At 43.5% G+C, this 12612-nt stretch overlaps 1 protein-coding gene across 6 annotated transcripts in view; it reads right to left on the minus strand.

Moving 5' to 3' along the window:
• The window catches only part of MSANTD2 (Myb/SANT DNA binding domain containing 2), a 43689-nt gene that overhangs the window by 10910 nt on the left and 20167 nt on the right, over positions 1-12612 (minus strand). For 2 of the 6 annotated variants that reach the window (XR_012897782.1, XR_012897783.1), the window contains exon 5: positions 1598-2693. The exons of 1 other annotated variant lie outside the window; for it this stretch is intronic. Coding sequence is in view for 2 of the 5 variants with exons in the window: in XM_075909794.1 (XP_075765909.1) it covers positions 1841-2693 (853 nt within the window). In the remaining 3 variants the exon portion in view is untranslated. Of the gene's footprint in view, positions 1-524; positions 2694-7763; positions 8100-12612 lie in introns of those variants that run through there. 3 more of the 6 variants (XR_012897784.1, XM_075909794.1, XM_075909795.1) reach the window with 3 other exon arrangements.

Raw genomic sequence — 12612 nt, forward strand, 5'->3', positions numbered from 1 at the left:
GGGAAAGGGAACCCATGCACACACACTACCTCTCATGTTAGCTGGGCTGGGGATGAAAACAAGACAGCGAGGCAGGATCAGAGTGATGTACCCAGTATTTTTGAGTATGGCCTGAAGCGAAGGGATGTGGGCAGAGGGGTCCCCAAGCTTCATACTTGGCTGGTGCAGCAGTATCAGTACTTGGAGTATCTGCGCAGTGCTCTGCCCCAGAGGCCCTTGCACTCAGAGTCAATTACTGGTTACCATCCTTATTATACACACACTCCTCTCTAAAACATTACCCCTGCTTACTTATGCACATGGATCTGTTGTATTCATGGGAAATGGCCTAGTATAATCATTGGACATTCCCTCCCATGCACAAAGGAAAATGAGTGGTAATTCTGAATCAATATCAAGATCCAACAGCTAAATAGACCGTTATGGTCCAGACCAGGGATGTTAAAAAGCAGGGAGGTTTTTTGTAAACATGTAACCCCTGAAAATTTCAGCAGTTAAATGTTTACATGTGGGGTGGGAGTGGGGGGGGGGGAGAAGGGTGGGTGCTTGTGTGTAACCGTGAGGGTTAAGCGACGAGCCTGGGCTCATTGGTTAACCGTTTAAACAAATACACTAACACACCCCCAGTCCACATTAGATGTAGCAGCTCGACAACACAACTGCAAGTGCCCTTGCTAGCATACACAAGACTGACATATCCAGCTTTCTACAGCATCATGTACATAGAGATTTATAAACTGGTACCTCCTCCTCCCCACCTGCAAACACACACGCCCAGTATGGAAAGGCTGTGGCAGCCTATAGAATGAAGACCAGGCACAGGTTTCCACTGGTATGATTTGTAACCCCAACTGAAGTAAACATGCATCTCTCTACCACCAACCGGCCCAGGGAAATCAGGGTTAATAAGAGAAACACATTTCTAGAAGTCCATAGGTGTTTGGTTTTTTATTAGGACTGACACATTCATTGTATGTCACAACTTCCACTGATCAATGCGTTTTAGAAAAATCAAAATGCCAGCACCAGCCAGCAAGAGAATGGGGCTTATATAGTAACAGTTTTGAAAAGGCATTAAATGTTTACTGCCCCCCATCCATAACCCTCCCATCCATCCCCCTCCCTTCCCCTCCCCCCAAATTCTCACAGCTTTGATTGTATTGATAAGCTTGGTTTGACAAATGTTTCCCAGCTGTCAGGTTATTCTCACGGCCACAAAGAGGCTAACTAGAACTCAAAAAGGCCAGGAATTACTTTAATGGTAAAAAAGAGCGGATATGGCAACACTACTAGTAAAGTGGGATACATCACAGAAACAAAAGTCTTTGCAGGCAACACTGGCTGGAAATAGTAAAACACTTGATGGGTGAAAAAAGTGAAACTCTAAATTATATACAAGAGTAGCTAAGGGTGGCACTGAAAAACAGTCTCGTTTAATGTGACCCAGGGTTTAACTTGTCATTATCTATTGCTTATTTATTCAGATCGGTAATAACACTTTATATAGAGACAGATGTGTAAAAATGAAACTGTGGAAAAAACAGCTTTTCATATGAAATGCAAAGTATAAGCTCTGTCCAATGTGGAATGTACCTACAGTCATTTGTACAAGGCTCTCATTCTTCTCTTTATAAAACCAGGTGGCCTGCCAAGCAAGTTAGCTGTATATTTTACTTGCTCAGGACAAGTTGCTTTGAATCAGTTGCAAGCATCTTTCATTCTGAAGTTCATTTTCACTTTGAAAGTCTAACTTGCCCTACAGTGAACAGACAGGATCTGTACGTGTCTGCTAGCAACATGGAAGGGAGGCAGGAACTCTTATCCTTATGAAGGACGAAATTCAGTTGTTAAACTTTAATGGGTATCCAATGGCTTTTTCCAGGCACTCTACCAAAGAGCCAGCAGAAAGAAAATCCCTCTCCACTTCCACAAATTTGATGTAGATGGATTTAGGTGACACCCCTGGTTCTACGATGCAGTTCTGTGATAAAAATCCATTAATCCCAACCCACTCTTTGCTGAAGGTTTTGGTGTTGGCCTGAAAGTGTAAAAACAAGCACTGCTGGAGAGTTCTAACCTCAGCAATGCCAAGGTAACAATAGATAATTCTGGTGGACTCCATCTCCACCCTGAGAGAGGCCTGCGGCGAAGGAACATCTACCTCCCCTGGAGTCTCTTTCCCAGGATCTGTGCCTATGCGGTCTACATGAGGTGAGTGGGGTTTCTCCTGGCAATCTTCATAACCAATGGCATAGAGGCCAGGGCTTTTGGGAATCCCCCCTGGTAATAAATACTGAACAACATTTCCTCCGGTTGGCTTAGAATGTGCTATGGGTATCCAGTCGATTTCCATGTGCAGCTCCAGGCACCTTGCTTCGCTAATAGTAATCTCTAGGAATTTATAGTAAACATTTTTCCAGTTCATTTTCTGGACTCTCGTCATAACGATCCTGCCCTCTGGCTTCTCCGAATTGAAATATTCCCTAAGCCGCTTCCCAAGAGGCACCTGGGAACTGATCTCTGCGTAGTGGTACCGAATATCCTCCTTCCAGCGTGTGTTATAACCAATCCCAAAAATGGCTAGTTTGTTAGAAAGGTGTAGCCTGGAGAAGTCTGTCCAGCTCTGAAACAGCTCCCATTTTAACTGGACGGATTCCAAGATTTGCACAATATTCTGCATGACGTCTTGCTTCCTAGAAAAATTAACAAATGTAAACCATAAGATGGAGCTCAGCTCAAACTGAAGCAAAACTAAAAAAAAAAAATCATCAAGTTTGAAAGAGCACATTAACTTTCACAAAACATTAACCAAAGCAAGAACAGTCATCAACTGAAAAATTGGTGGCCAACGGAAAACAAGCACTCATCAGAAACATCACCGTCTGCGCTAATGCATAGAATTCATCATTAGCATTTAATTCTTTCAAAGTGCTTTAGAAAAGCCTCCAAGAGGTCTGTGAAGCAGGTAATACAATGATAAAGATGGGCATTGTTTCCTAAAATGAAAAAACAGAATCTCAACAGGAACATTTAACCCAGATATATTACACACAACACACAGACTACGTCTAGACTGGCATGATTTTCCGCAAATGCTTTTAATGGAAAAGTTTTTCCGTTAAAAGCATTTGCGGAAAAGAGCGTCTAGATTGGCACGGACGCTTTTCTGCAAAAGCACTTTTTGCGGAAAAGCGTCCGTTCCAATCTAGACGTGGTTTTGCGCAAGAAAGCTCCGATCGCCATTTTTGCCATCGGGGCTTTTTTGCGCAAAACAATACCGTGTTGTCTACACTGGCCCTCTTGCGCAAAAGCATTTGCGCAAGAGGGCTTTTGCCCGAACGGGAGCAGCATAGTATTTCCGCAAGAACTCTGACAATCTTACATGAGATCGTCAGTGTTCTTGCACAAATTCAAGCGGCCAGTGTAGACAGCTGGCAAGTTTTTCCGCAAAAGCAGCTGCTTTTTCGGAAAAACTTGCCAGTCTAGACGCAGCCACAGTGTTCTAGAACAATCTTTCCTTAGCTAGGAACCTATCTCCCACTGAAGTGTTCTTCTAAAACAGTGATGGGCAACCAAGGCTAGTGAGCGGACATGAGGAATGGCCTTCCACCTCAGTGGGCTACACGACTGAAATCGGGCACGTGCACTAACCATGATCCCAATAATAAGATTAAATACATATTGTGCTCGAGTCTCTTTCTGTACCATGTCTTTCCAACACAAAGCAATCCATTATTAGAGGCAAATTAAATTGCCGGAAAAGTAACAAAGGAGCAGAGAAGCACGCGGCTCTCACAATGTTGCATGCAATAAGCACGCACCTCACACGCACCCTGGCTTTAAGTGTGTGTCACTTCACATTTTGCCAGGGGCTGCTCGACTCTTCCTCTCTGCTGCAGGCCCCGCACCTACTCCATCCCTTCCCTCACGCCCCCATGCAGCCCCTTCCCTGCCTCCTCCCCAGAGCATGCCTGTGCCTTCTCCTCCACCTCCCGCCCAGCATTTCTGAAGTGCTATGAATCAGCTGATTTGTGCCCCATCCCACTCATCACACTCACTCCCAGAGCTTGAACACTGTGAATCAACACAGTATCCAAACTTTGGGAGGGAGAGGCGTGGGGATGGGGCGCAAATCAGCCAGTTCGCAATGCTCTGGAAACACTGGGAGGGAGGGGAAGGAGTAGGTAAGTGCAGGGCCCCAGAGGGTGAGAGGCATGGGGGTGGGGGGCACACAGGCCACACACAGAACCCCAATAGGCCTCAGGCTGCTCACCAATGTTCTAAAAGCTCTGTGCTAGGGATTATTTGGGGGAAGTTTTCTGGCCTGTCACACAGGTGGACAGACTAGATGATAACGGCCCTAGCTGACCTTGGACTTCATGAAAAGATCAATGGGAGATCAGCACCTCAACAATCTGAAAGGTAGCCCTTGGACACACAATGTGCACATTCTGTGCGAAGAGGCCAAGCTAATGCTGCAGTATCAATGTTACTACTTTTGCAGTTTTTTAATCTTATGCTACAGTACATTTTCATCATTTAAATGTCTGTCTTCTCTTTCCCCCAACACAAACCAAAACATACACACGACAACAAAGAACCAAGACACCAGAACTTCTTTAAACAAACTAGACCTCTGCTGATAAAACATACTTTTCTGCAAAAGTTGAACTATAATTTCATCAGTAGATAAAAACAAGTGCATGTTCTCTTAGTTATATTGTTAGTTCCACTTTTACGCAAAATTTCATCTTCCTCGCAAATGGCAATGCAAATGGGCCATGCAAGAACGAAAGAGTTAACTGTACTGAGTAACAGTGCTTTTCAGCAAACTTTCCTCTGCTGCTATGGACAGAAAGGTATGTACTCAACACCACGATCTACTAAGATACTAACTTATTTCTGCATGCTCAAATATGTAATTTTAACATCAGACCTTTGAGATTACCAAGTGCTCCCCACATTTAGCCTGAGGGGGAAATTGTGAAGTTTCAACAATTTGACTTCATCTTATAAAAGCAAGCAGAACTTTTTCTTAAACCGAAAGATTTTCTTCATGCTCCCATAATTCAAAAGTGACAATGAATTTTGCACAAGCTTTCCAAAGAGCATTTAGTTCTGGGCCAATACTAAATCAAGGGACAGGTCAGCCAAAATAGAAAACTTGAGAATATTCAAAGCAACCAGAATAATAATTTTTAAATATTTAAATGCCTGCCTTACTGCACATACAATGCCTTTCCTATTATCTTAGGCTCTTACTTCGCAGTGACTATAATTTAATTTAATTTTTTGTCCTATTAATCATTTCTAAAAAGAATGAATTTCTTTCTACTTTTGCTGGTTGGTTTCTGGACTTTGAATGAACCAGTCACTGAACTGAACAAGATGAATAAACTGAAATAAATATTCTGCCCTGCAGATGAGGTTACTGCTGTCAATACCTGGTTTAGCACTTCCATAGACTGGTTCCAGGCACCTAGTGAATGACTCTCACCAGGCTAGTCTGCACCGAGTACATATTTGCTACCAATTTTCTTTTTTTGGATTTAATGTAAACGATTTAAGTATCAAATCTTCATTTCAATTTATTCAACTAGTTCAATTCAATGACTACATCATTCAATTAAAAACCAATTGGAATTTGTAAAGTAGAACAGCTACTTTTCTTTTTCCAACCTGTACCTTCACAAAATACAGATATGAGAAGACAAGCTCTGCTAGTATTAAAATCATGAATGATACAGTGACCAGAAGTAATAAGTTCAATTTATGCTACAGATAACGCATTTGTTTAATTTATGATAGTTTTAAATACAAACAATGTTTTGATCTCTACTGTACATTTACTAACAGATGTATTGGTGAATATGCTTTCGTGGGCAAAGACCCACTTCGACAGATGCCCATGCATGTGACAAAGTGGGTCTTTGCCAATGAAAGCTCATGCTCCAATAAATCTGTTGGACTATAATGTGCCACAGGACTTCTCATTGTTTATGCAGATTCAGACTAACATGGCTACCCCCCTGATACTGTACATTTGAGTTTATCTGCGCATCTGTCTCTGTCCATCAGTTCAGTTATTCAAGAACTCCTACACAGTAAGAGACAAGACCACCAAATTTGGTATGCAACTTCCTCTTACCTTGCTTTAAGTTACCATAAGGGTTTGGTTGTGCAGGGACGGAGGGGAGACTCAAGCTCCCTCCCCATGCATTTGGGACCATACAGAAGAGACGGAATCACAAGGCAAATGAAAGGGGATGGTTGGCTCCCTCCCCCAGTCCAGGACTGCCCAAACCCAGAGCCTCCTACCCCCCAGGAGCCCTTTAGGGAAGTTGGGATAGGGCTGAAGTCTCCCCTCCCCCATAGTTCAACATTGCTGACTGTTCCCCTTCATCAGGGAATGGAAGGAGAGTGCACAGTTTGCTGCATTCTTCACTCTGGCTGGGGAGCATGGGAGGCAGATTAACTGGAACCTGCCTCAACCAGGCAACATGCACCCCTCCTCTAGCTGTGCCGGAAGGAGCTTCAGTGACCAGGAGAGAGGTGCTTCTCACCTGGCCCCAAGCTGCTGCAGAGAGGAACGGCTGGGGTAGTCCTCTCTAACAGGGACAGCCTACATATAGAATCCCTTAGTTCCAACCCCATCCCAGAGCAATGATTTCAATGAAGCACATACATTTTCATTTCCCCCCCCCCAAAAAAAAACAAAAACAAAAACAAATAGAGTTAAGGACCTGAGCAATGTTGGGTAAATCTTCTAGTACTTTCATAAAACAGTTTTCTTATTTTTCCAGCACATATAAAGTAATTTTAAATGTGGTTTCTATGGATTAATTGATTTTGAATGTCTAAATAGTTTCTCACAAATTTCAAGAAAATAATTAAAGACGTATCATTTAGCAACTTCTAAAAGCAAAAATTAATTTCTTAAATGTGTATAGATAAAGTGTGTCCTTCTGGGTAGCAAAAAGAAACACCAAAATTAGTGTAAATGGCCCTTTTGTTGGAAACTGTCATGTTTTAATGGTTATCCACCCTTTTGTAGAAAAACAAAATACAAATAAAAAACTAAGGATGTTAAATTTAGATTAATCAACTAATCGAATAGTCAATGTAATTTGCATTGACTATTCAATTAGTCAATAAGGGCTCCATCACCTCTGAAATGTAGCACTGGTCCTGCGCTCCATGCTTTTGAAATGTACACGAGCTCGGGTGGGCTCTTGTACATTTCAAAGGCAAAGCGCCACTAGGAGCGCGGGGCCAGCAGGGGACTGTTTGAGTCCCCAGCTCGTCCCAGGCCCCCACAATGCTTTTGCTTTTGAAATGCAGCAAGAGTCTGCTCTTGCTATATTTCAAAGGTGGAAATGCCACCAGTTCCCTGCTGCGCCCCTGCCTTTTCTCCCCACAGAGACGGTGCTGGGCAGAACCAGCTTTTAAGCCGGCTCCCCCCAGCACCAGATCCTGCTCCTCCTCCTGATAGAGGCAGTGGGGGGCTGGCCGAAGCAACTAGTCGCATACATCCCTATAAAAACCATTATTAAAATAAATGTTTCCTGCTTAATGATCAAAATCATGGTTACAATTGGTGATTTAAAATTGATTTGACTGAAATCAATCCACCCTGTTAGCTAAGTGTACGTAAATATCAGTAAGAAAATTTGTACTTTTATAGCCAATTAGCTAAGTCTATTTGCACATAACTGATGCAAGTGTGAGCAGCTTGACACAGGATGGAAGGGACAGACACTCACGACAGTGAGGCACGCCTTCCTTACACGAGAGCCACAAGCAGGCATTATAGCTCTTTTGGTGATAGAGAAATCCAAGTCCACTAAACCGCCACTTGAAAAACACAGGCCACTTAAACTCTTCTCATGCAGTCATCAACAGTAGTGAATGTGTCTTTGTCCCCCTCCAGCAAGGCACGTGCCGGAGGGTGTGCTCTGGATCCAGTGGCCATCTCCTTTCTCCACCACCATGGAGAAATTTTCTTCTGCATCTTCAAACTTGCAGGGAATACGGGCTCTTTCTGGAGGGCCCATGGATGCTCTCTCTTCTCCTACAAAGCAGAGTCTCTGCCACAGCTCCTACGGAGAAGGGAGGCACTGTAGCAATGCATTCTGGTATGCAGGCCTCACATGCATGTCCCTGAGTTACTACAAGGCCGGAAACTAGGGGAAGGAACCTCTTGGAAACAGGCACAAATGTGAGACAGTAAGACACGAAGGGGAGAAGCAAAGCAAAGTAGCATAATAAGGGAAGGAGACCAACCAGAATCGCACAGTGGAAGAAGTGGGATAAGAAAAAACACTATGCTCCTATGTTAGTCAGAGACGCAGCACCAACTCTGTGAAGGCCACTGGTTATAGTGCTAGGTCTATCGATTACAGGATCCAATACCAGCTTGGGTGGAGGAGGCAAGGTGAAATAATAGTGCCTAAGCTCTCCATCTGAGGATAACAGCATTTCCCTATAAAAGTACCCAAAATTGTAAGGAAAGTGTCAACTACAACAGGGGCCAGATAACAGACAGGGAGAGAACCTAAACCTCACCATCAGCAGGCCTCTGGACTGCATGAAACCAAACATTTAAAAAACACCTGAGAATTTAAACAAAAAGGATCTTTTGGCTTTAGATAATTTCCTACGCCCTTGGTATTGGATTTCAAACTGAGCGTATGCACCTACCAACCCGATTCAGGAGTGTATTAACAGGAGTGTTATGAGCAAGACACGAGAAGTCATTCTTCCACTCTACTCCCCATTTATTAGGCCTCAATTGGAGTATTGTGTCCAGTTCTGGGCAACACATCGCAAGAAAGATGTGGAAACACTGGAGAAGGTCCACAGAAGAGCAACAAAAATGATGAAAGAGCTAAAGAACATGACCTATGAAGGAAGACTGAAAGAACTGGGCTTGTTTAGTTTGGAAAGGAGAAGACTGAGGGGAGACATGATAGCAGTATTCAAGTATCTAAAAGGGTGTCACAAGGAGGGAGAAAAAATGTTCTCCTTGGCCTCTGATGATAGGACAAGGAGCAACGGGCTTAAATTGCAGCAAGACAAGTTTAGGTTGGACATTAGGAAAAACTTCCTACCCGTCAGGGTGTTTAAACACTGGAATAAAGCAGGTGAGACACACCTGTCAGGGATGATCTAGATCAGTGTTTGTTAGCCTTTTTTTTTAATAAAGTACCCCCCCCCCAAAAAAAAAGTATAAGTATCCTCAGTACCTACAGTTTTCAGACAATTTTTTTTCTACCACTGCAACATATTTGTTTAAACAACCTAATTGTAGCCAGGCAGGTGATGAAATTTTTGGGTGTAAAAAGTACAAAAATAATAAAACATTGTAAAACTTAAAACAAAAATTCTGTTCTCTAAATTTCAGTTGTGTTGACCTACTCCCCTCCCCCCCATACTTCTCTCAAGTACCCCTAAGGATACTCGTATCACTGGTTGAGAAACACGGATCTAGACGGTGCTTGGTCCGGCTATGAGGGCAGGGGACTGGTGATCTCCCGAGGTTCCTTCCAGTTCTAATGTTTATGATCTGTACTTTGCCCTCACACTGGCAGTCTGACTATAGACATTTCACACTGCATAGACTAACATGGCTCAGTTTTGTTTTCTGGCTTCAGATCACTAGTGTTTCTGTAACTGAAGCTGGCATTTCAGCAGTGGAGACAATCTACACTGATGCTCCAAAGGACTCTAAAGGGGAATACACAACCCTTGAACAATCATTTCCTCCGGCAATATTTTTTTTCAAATGTTGCCATTTTCCAAGTTTGACCACAAGTTACATAAAAACTAGAAAGCTCATTTGTAGATTCTTCCTTGTGTATCCCACAGATTTCAGGATTTAGAGAACTACTGCTGCTTCCCTGACACATAAGAACAGCATACTGGGTCAGACCAAACGTCCATCTAGCCCAGTGTGCTGTCTGCCAACAGTGGCCAATGCCAGATGCCCCAGAGGGAATGAACAGAACAGGGACTCATCAACTAAACATCCTGCCACTCATTCCCAACTTCTGACAAACAGAGGCTTGGGACACCATTCCTGCCCCTCCTAGCTAATAGCCATTGATGGACCTTACCTCCAAAAAAGAATGAGAGAAATTCATGAACTCTGTTCAAGTCCTAGTCTTTACAACCTCCTCTGGCAAGGAGTTCCACAGGTTGACTGTGCTCTGTATGAAGGAAAAACTTCCTTTTGCTTGTTTTAAACATGCTACCTACTAACTTCATCTGGTAATCCCTAATTCTTATGTTTTGGGAATAAGTAAATAACTTTTCCTTATACACTTTCTCCATACCTGCCGTGATTTTATAGACCTATCATATCTCCCCTTAGTCTCCTCTTTTCCAAGCTGAAAAGTCCCAGTCTTCTTATTCTTTCCCCATAGGGCAGCCATTCCCTCATTATTTTTGTTGCTGCGTACCATGGATTTATCTAGAGGCAATAAGATAGTCTTCGTCTTCTTCTATATCTCTTTTTAAATTATTCCTAACATTGTTTGTTTTTTTAACTGCTGGTGCACATTGAGTGGATGTTTTCAGAGAACTATCCACAATGACTCCAAGACCTCTCTAGTGCTAATAGCTAATTTGCTCCCCATCATTGTATATGTATAGTTGGGATTATGTTTCCCAATATGCATTCTTTGCATCTATCTACATTAAAATTCATCTGCCATTTTGTTGCCTAGCCATCTAGTTTTCTGCAATCCCTTTGAAGCGCTTCAAAGACTGCTTTGAACTCTACTATCTTGAGCAGTTTAGTGTTATCTGCAAATTTGCCACTTCACCATTTACCCGTTTCTCCAGATCATTTATGAATATGTTGAATAGGATGGGTCCTAGTTTGGACCACTAATTTACCTCTCTCCGTTCTGACAGCTGACCATTTATTCCTACCATTTGTTTCCTATCTTTTAACCATTTCTTAATCCATCAGAGGTCCTTCCCTCTTATCCCATGACAACTTATTTGCTTAAGAGCCTTTGGTGAGGGACCTCGTCAAAGACTCTTTAGAAATCTAAGTATACTATATCCACTGGACCCCCCTTGTCCACCTGTTAGTTGACCCCTTCAAAGAACTCTAGTAGATTAGTATGGCATAATTTCCCTTTACAGAAACCATGTTGACTTTTCCCCCAACAAATTATGTTCACCTCCTTTCACAGGGGAGTAAGCTGGGAATGGGTGCAAGTGGTGAAACAGTGAATGTTGACTAGGGATGTAGTAGAGTAGTCGAGTTGACTACTTGCATCCCCCCCCCCTTGCTGCCTCTATATCACAAGGAGTCGGGGACTGTTTAAAGGCCGGTTCCCCCCAGCAGTCTTCACGGTGGAGGCGGGGCAGTGGATGCAGAGGCACAGCCATGGCTCTTATTACATTTAAAAGGCAGAGACGTAGCAGGGTTAGTTCCCACGGTCAGTGTGAGCCAGGACTGCTGAGTCCCCCGGGAGCTAACCCTGTTGGAGCTCTGTAGTTTAAATATAGTAGGAACCAGGCTGCTGTGTGCCTGGCGCCTACTACATTTAAACTGCAGAGCCACAGCAGGAGTAGTGAGCGCCCCCAATGACTACTCAATTAGCTGATTAATCACAATTTAATATCCCCAATGGTGATTGGCTGACAGCAATGGAGGTCAATCATTAACTCACGTGACACAGTGAACTGAAAAGGTGCTTTCCCACATTACCTGCACCTGGAATTGGCCCTGGTAGGTCAGGGGTGGGTTGACTATTCCCAGCTGAGTTCAAGCCGTGTTCGATCTGACAAGACTATGATGGTACAATTGTGGGAGGATTTAACCTCTATTAAGAGTAGTCAAAGGTCACTCACTTCCCAGAGCTCCAATTAGCCAGCACAGCAGTCACTTTAGTCTTTAATGCCCACAATGTTTCAGCCACACATCACGAGTAAACAAACTGTAAACCCATCTGGGGGAGCACTAGGAACTGCTCACATTAGCAGCATGAAACGGGAAAATAAAGACAGGAACGCTGTAAAAGTGCATAAGAGTTTATACAAGATACACATTTATTTTATGCACAAGATACTATAGCACACAAGCCTGGACTTTTTTGATGGATATGACTTTGCTGTTGGTTTTCTACCTGTCAGGCTTCCGAGATGCTGAGTGGCACTATGCAAAGACTGCTGGGAATATGCCATCTCACACTTTACACATTTGGGAATGTACATTCATTGTCTAGAGATGAGACTAGACAAAGTAGGCTTGTGCAGATTCCCTATAAGGATGGCACATCTCTCTAGCTTTGCAAAGCTCCTCCATGCTACTGCGGGATGCCTATCCCATCCCACCTCAGGCAGTTCCCTGCGCCTATTGTTCCTGGGGAAGGCGTGTTCAGGCCTCTCTGCTCACGGCCTCAACCTGCGGTCAGTGCTCCAGCCTAGCCATGCCTATGTTAGGAACAGCAGAGGTAGGGAGCCACATGCAGCAAGCTGCCCGAGGTGAGGGCCCCCCAGCTCCAGCACTCGAGCACCCTCCTGTGCTCCAAGCCCTACTCTGAACATCTTCCCACCCCAAAACTCCCTCCCGTGAACATATGCTCTATAAAAATG

This window comes from Pelodiscus sinensis, chromosome 26 (genome assembly GCF_049634645.1).
Source record: "Pelodiscus sinensis isolate JC-2024 chromosome 26, ASM4963464v1, whole genome shotgun sequence".
In the NCBI taxonomy this organism is placed as follows: Eukaryota; Metazoa; Chordata; order Testudines; family Trionychidae; genus Pelodiscus; species Pelodiscus sinensis.